A 5,609-nucleotide genomic window follows, 5' to 3' on the forward strand; every position below is an offset into this window, starting at 1 on the left:
CCACAATACCCAAAGCAACAATGTTTATCATCAATATGAACCTGAATCAGGAGGGCCTCAGCTCCTGTGTAGCTCAACTTTAGGAAACCTCCACCTTCTGACTGCCTGTAACCACACTGCTTTTTATCCACCATTTAAATAAATAATGTGCATATGGATCTCTCTTAGCTTAGCTCGTTGCATACGAGGATACCAAACTGAGATCAGATTTTAGCAGTTAAATGGCATTTTCCTTTTAATGTATAGACCCTGGTGTGGTTTCCAATGTTGCAGGTCAGCAGCATCATCGTGGTGTTGAATGAGGGTGACAATATCCGAGTAAGTAAGTAAGTAATGCAGAGTGTTACTGAAGCAAGGTGTTCACTGTGTACATAACAAAAAAAATGCAAGTGCATGTTGATACATGGATGCACAGTAGTGACTGTGACAAGCGTGGAGGCAGCGTAGAGGTGCAGAGAGGTATGGGGAGGCTCTGGTGGGGCGGTGGGGTGGGTTTAGGAGGAGAGGGGATTAGCAAGAGGCCGCAGGCCCCGAAGGCAGAGGGCCCGTTTCCTGGCCTGAGCCCCTGTTTGTCCTGCCTGACCTGGCAGCTCTGGGGGCAGATCCTGCTTGGATACAGCCCCGCTCCCACGCCTGTCTGAAGCTGTTAGCCACTGGCTGTGAGTAGCTAGCTGGGCTTAGTGTTGTCTGAGCTGCGGCTGGGTTCGGGAGGGGTCCTATCATCTGTGGGGGGGGGGGGGGGGGGTTCCCAGCTACTTTGTGTTGGGCGGTGTGAGGGTGACGGGGTAGTGGGCGGCTATGATTAATGACTGTGGTTGGATTATTGCCACCGTATTTGTTCATATCGGGCCTGTTAGAATGACCAAGTGTGAACGTCATCCTTCTGTGTCTCTTCTTTAGTTCTCTCAATCTGTCCACAAAGCAGTTGTACAAATAGATGACACATTAAAGAAAAATCTACCTTAAAGATTCTTAATAAGGTGACTTACATAATATATATTCCAGAATAGCTTCAGTGCACTTTGGCATATATTCTACAACATTCTTTCAAAAGATGGTGGTTTTGCATTATAAATAATCTGTGAAATCCACTGTGCAATATCAACAATCTTTCTGTCAGTTATATATATTTTTGGTTATTGTTGTTATTTAACGTTTTGTAATTATTTATTATTTGACCTTGTTTTCTACTATGTTGCTTATATGTGTGTTTGCACTATCCACTCTGATGCTGTAATCTTGCAAATTTCCCCGCTGTGGAACTAATAAAGGATTCTCTTATCAAACAATTTCTAACAATCTGGTTACAACATCTCCCAGAGGTATTTGATGAAGTTGATATGAGTTAATTGAGAAGACCATCACATATAATTCACATTATTACTCCTTAACCCATTCAGTGACCATCTTACCCCGTTGTTTCACACCTTTATTCAGGTTAACCTTTCATTTATCACCCATCTGTACATCTTCAGGTTAGTAAATGAGCATAGAGCATGATGACATTATCAGTGTGCCTCAGCCCAGACATCGTATCATTCCCCACAGTCCACAGCACCGATGGCAGCAGGTCACCTCCCTGTGTATCTTACCTTTTGTAATTAACTCCAACCCTCTATTTGCCTAAATCATCAACTAACAGCACCATCACAAGAGTGTGTTTGCAGGGTGTTGTCTTCATACCACTTGTGTGCAGAACTGTGTTTTTACTTAAAAGATCCGTAAGATAACACCTCTCCTCTCCGGCTGTGGGGGACTGTGTGATAATCGCTCTCCAAAAAATGAGAATGAAATGAGGGGATATTTACTTTTCCTCCCCAAAGGCTTTGATAGCTCAATTGCTTGTTTTCAGTGGCTTGTTATTATTTTTCAATTGGTGGATTGGCTGTTGGGCTCGGAGGAGCAGGGAGCAGCTCTGCGAGTGTTGTTTCTGCCCTGGATATACACAGAGCTGTCAGTGAAAGCAGGGAGAGAGGAGCGATAGAAGGGGGTCATCAGTAAAACCTCTGTTAGCGCCTCAATCATTAAAGGAAACAATCTGTTATTGCTCCAATGGCCGGTTGGACACATCACATATAGTCAATAGGCTACCTAACACTTTTTTCTGGGTCAAATCTTACCCTGGAAAGCTGACAAAAGGCCTTTTCCAAAAAATAAAGTATTTTTAAGAACTATATCTTCAACTCTTTTTGAAAACTGGCATCTGCAAAGGACAGAATGGCCATAAAAGTACATATAAAAATACTCCATAACTGTGAGATCATGATTTTTTTTTTACTGCACACACTGTCAGAGGGATATTAAAATGTAGTTTGGGGTTTTGTCCTCCTGCCTCCATCGTCACTGGGCAGCCAGTGGCGTCATTCCTGCCTGGCTTTATAAAACTGTCAACGCCTCTCTCTCACCTGGACTGACACTCACCACCCAAACATCAGGGCAGGACAAGGGGGATATTTTTTTTTTTTTGGGAGCCAGAGCAGAGGGATCAGTCGCTGGTAGTAAACCTTAGCTGGCTAACTTATTCTCCTTTTTTTTTTTCTTTTTAACCCAGCTGATCATTTCGAGAATAACAAGATCATCACATTGTTTCTTTTATGAATCTGGCAAATTATTCTTACTACTCTGGCATGTGCAACATGACCGCAGAGACGCAGCACTCGCCCTCCGAGGCAAGTCCTGTTGTCATGTCTCCAAACGTCAGCCTGGACTCCCCGCTGCCTCCGCCGCCTCTGATGCTGCAGGCCCGGTCCAACAAGGACAACGTCCTGATCAAGTCGGAGCCCCGGGGGACCAGTCCAGACACGGAGGACGGAGGAGCCGCCGCCCTGGGACAGACCGAGGAGCACCTGCCTACCGGGAGCCGCCGGAGGAAGAGGCCCGTCCAGAGGGGGAAGCCTCCCTACAGCTACATCGCCCTCATCGCCATGGCCATAGCCAACTCCCCCGAGAGGAAGCTCACCCTGGGGGGCATTTACAAGTTCATCATGGAGCGTTTCCCTTTCTACCGGGAGAACTCCAAGAAGTGGCAAAACTCCATCCGCCACAACCTCACCCTCAACGACTGTTTTGTGAAGATCCCCCGGGAGCCCGGCAGGCCGGGTAAAGGCAACTACTGGACCTTGGACCCGGCCGCAGAGGACATGTTCGACAACGGGAGCTTCCTGAGGAGGAGGAAGAGATTCAAGCGCACGGATGTGAGCACCTACCCGGGCTACATGCAGAGCTCCAGCGCCTTCACTCCGACCCCGATGGGCAGGCCGTCGTACCCGAACACCCTCTACGCGGGGATAGGCTCCGGGTATGGCTCTCAGCTGGCGGCAGCATCCCCGCATCCGGCCATGCTGCATCACTACCAGAGCTCCGGCCAAGGACAGCCGCGCATGTTCAGCATCGACAACATCATCAGCCAGCAGACGGTGGCGCAGAGCGGGGACATGAGCTCCTCCCAGGCGCTGGGGCTGGGGCTGGGGCTGCACGGTGGAGGAGACCTGGGCAACATGACCTCCAGCTGCTCGGTCACCGGCAACGACCCGTCTGCGTGCTTCCAGAGCCAGACAGTCAACCCGTCGGCCAACATGCTGTGCAGAAACAGCGGGAACCTCTCATCCAACCTGGCCGCCGCCGCCGGGTACCCGTACCCGTCATCGGGCTCTCCTCCTCACCTGCCCGCCATGACCCAGGCTGGGTTCTCTCCGGGAGCTCTCAGGTGTACTGCTCCGGTAATAGGCTGTCCCTGCCGGCCCTGCGCCCGGGCTCCTGCGCCGAGCACACGGAGCAGCTGCTGGGCCTCTCCGGCCCCATGAACTCCTACAACAACACCTACATGAGACAGGCCAACTTTGCGTCAGGGTTAGAGCGCTATATGTGAGGCATTGTTAGCACTAAAATAAGTCCTAATGAAGTATTGGCTACTACATAGACACATGTATTAAAGGAATAGGCCCTCAGTGAGTCCATAAGAGGTGAACACACATTACAGTAATGTCATTATGACTTAAGGCCTTTTTTTTTTTAAAAATGCCTACTTTTCTTTAAACGAGAGAATTATTCCCTGAATGAAATTTATTCTTGACAGGATAAAAAAAAAAAAAAAAAAAAAAAAAAAAAAGACATGACACGTATATCTTGTGACCGAGCCTCATGATTAAACATTCCTATTTTAAAAGCCATTTCGATCCGTTTGACACATTCCATGACTGTATCTCAGAGTTATATGTATTTTATTTTATTTACTTTTCGTTCATATTTCCTGCGTGTCAGAGTTAGTTTTAACATTTGTTTTTTTATTTGTCATTCAGTTCAAGTCTAATGTTTTTTTCCATGTAAATAGTTTGTTGATGTATAAACATGTATTAAAAGAAAAGAGTGTTATTGTTGCTGACGACAGGTCGCCTTGAATAAATTCATTTTTTACAGTAAAATAAACGTGGTCTTTATTTTCGTTAATTCAAATCTATTTGTCTGAGAGAACTATTAAATATTATCTCATTTGGTTTTAGTGCAACAGCAGGTTACAACAATATCAATCAGTAAACCTGTTTAAGTAACAATCACAGTTCACTTAGAATGATAACACGAGTGTCTTATCTTCCTATGTATAAAAATATACTGCTGTATATATATATGTATATATATATATATATTATGCTCAAAAACAGCTCAATCTTTAAATCTAAATAATTTGTAACAATCAACCCTATAGCTTAAAATAAATAAGACTGAAGCATTTGCTAAATTAAAGACAAAATGTGTTTTAAGAACAAACGTAGTACAACCTTTACATAATGTAGCTACAAATAAACAATTAGAAACAATGATGATCTAAAAATAAAGAACAGATTAGTCCTTTTCACAACACATTAAATAAAATAAGCTCATAATGTATTTATTTTATTTTAATTCCACCATATAAAGTTCTTACACAGACTGTGTTAATGAATGTAACTTGTCCCTTTCCTTATTTCAGGATATTTTAATCACACATGCTTTATTGTTACTTGTGAAATTGTTTTATGTTCCCTAAAATACTTTTAAATTCAAGGTTGTGGATGCACAGTGGAGATACACCCTGTCGGTGCTCATTCACTATTTCAAAAATAACAGATGTACTCATTGTTCACTGGTTATTATCAACAATTAGTTTAAATTCAGGCTTTAATTATCATTTTTATTTGCCTTTTTTCGAGACAAATGAAAAAATCAACTACAATTACGAGGCAATATAGATGCATGAATTGGTTAATAAATAAACAATATAGTTACCAATTTTTCATAATTTTCTAAAAATTGTTTCCAAAGTCACCTGAAGTCATATAGAAATGTAGAAAAAAATGTCGTTTATTTGGTGGTAATGACACAAATAAAAAAGTTTACAGATCTTTGTAGCACTCAACTGGGACAAGTTTCATCATGGTCACATTCTAACGTTCCTCATTAAATGTTAAAGTTGTTTAAAAAAAAAAAAAAAAATCTGTTATAATTCAATAATAAAAAAGCTCTGAGTTTGTTTCTGCTCAGGTTTGAATGTTTATCAATAATATGGCTGTATTAACTTTGTCTGTGTGTTACATCCTGGTCTGATTTAGAGGCTTTGAATCTATGCTGCACTC

At 43.1% G+C, this 5,609-nt stretch overlaps 1 protein-coding gene across 1 annotated transcript; it reads left to right on the forward strand.

Moving 5' to 3' along the window:
- The first annotated feature begins 2,594 nt into the window (after positions 1–2,594).
- foxe3 (forkhead box E3) lies at positions 2,595–3,868 on the forward strand. Its single transcript, XM_054603448.1, is given in 2 exon segments — positions 2,595–3,696; positions 3,699–3,868. Coding segments are annotated over 2 exon segments (1,272 nt in total).
- The last annotated feature ends 1,741 nt before the right edge of the window (positions 3,869–5,609 follow it).

This window comes from Anoplopoma fimbria, chromosome 8 (assembly GCF_027596085.1).
Source record: "Anoplopoma fimbria isolate UVic2021 breed Golden Eagle Sablefish chromosome 8, Afim_UVic_2022, whole genome shotgun sequence".
NCBI lineage: Eukaryota > Metazoa > Chordata > Actinopteri > Perciformes > Anoplopomatidae > Anoplopoma > Anoplopoma fimbria.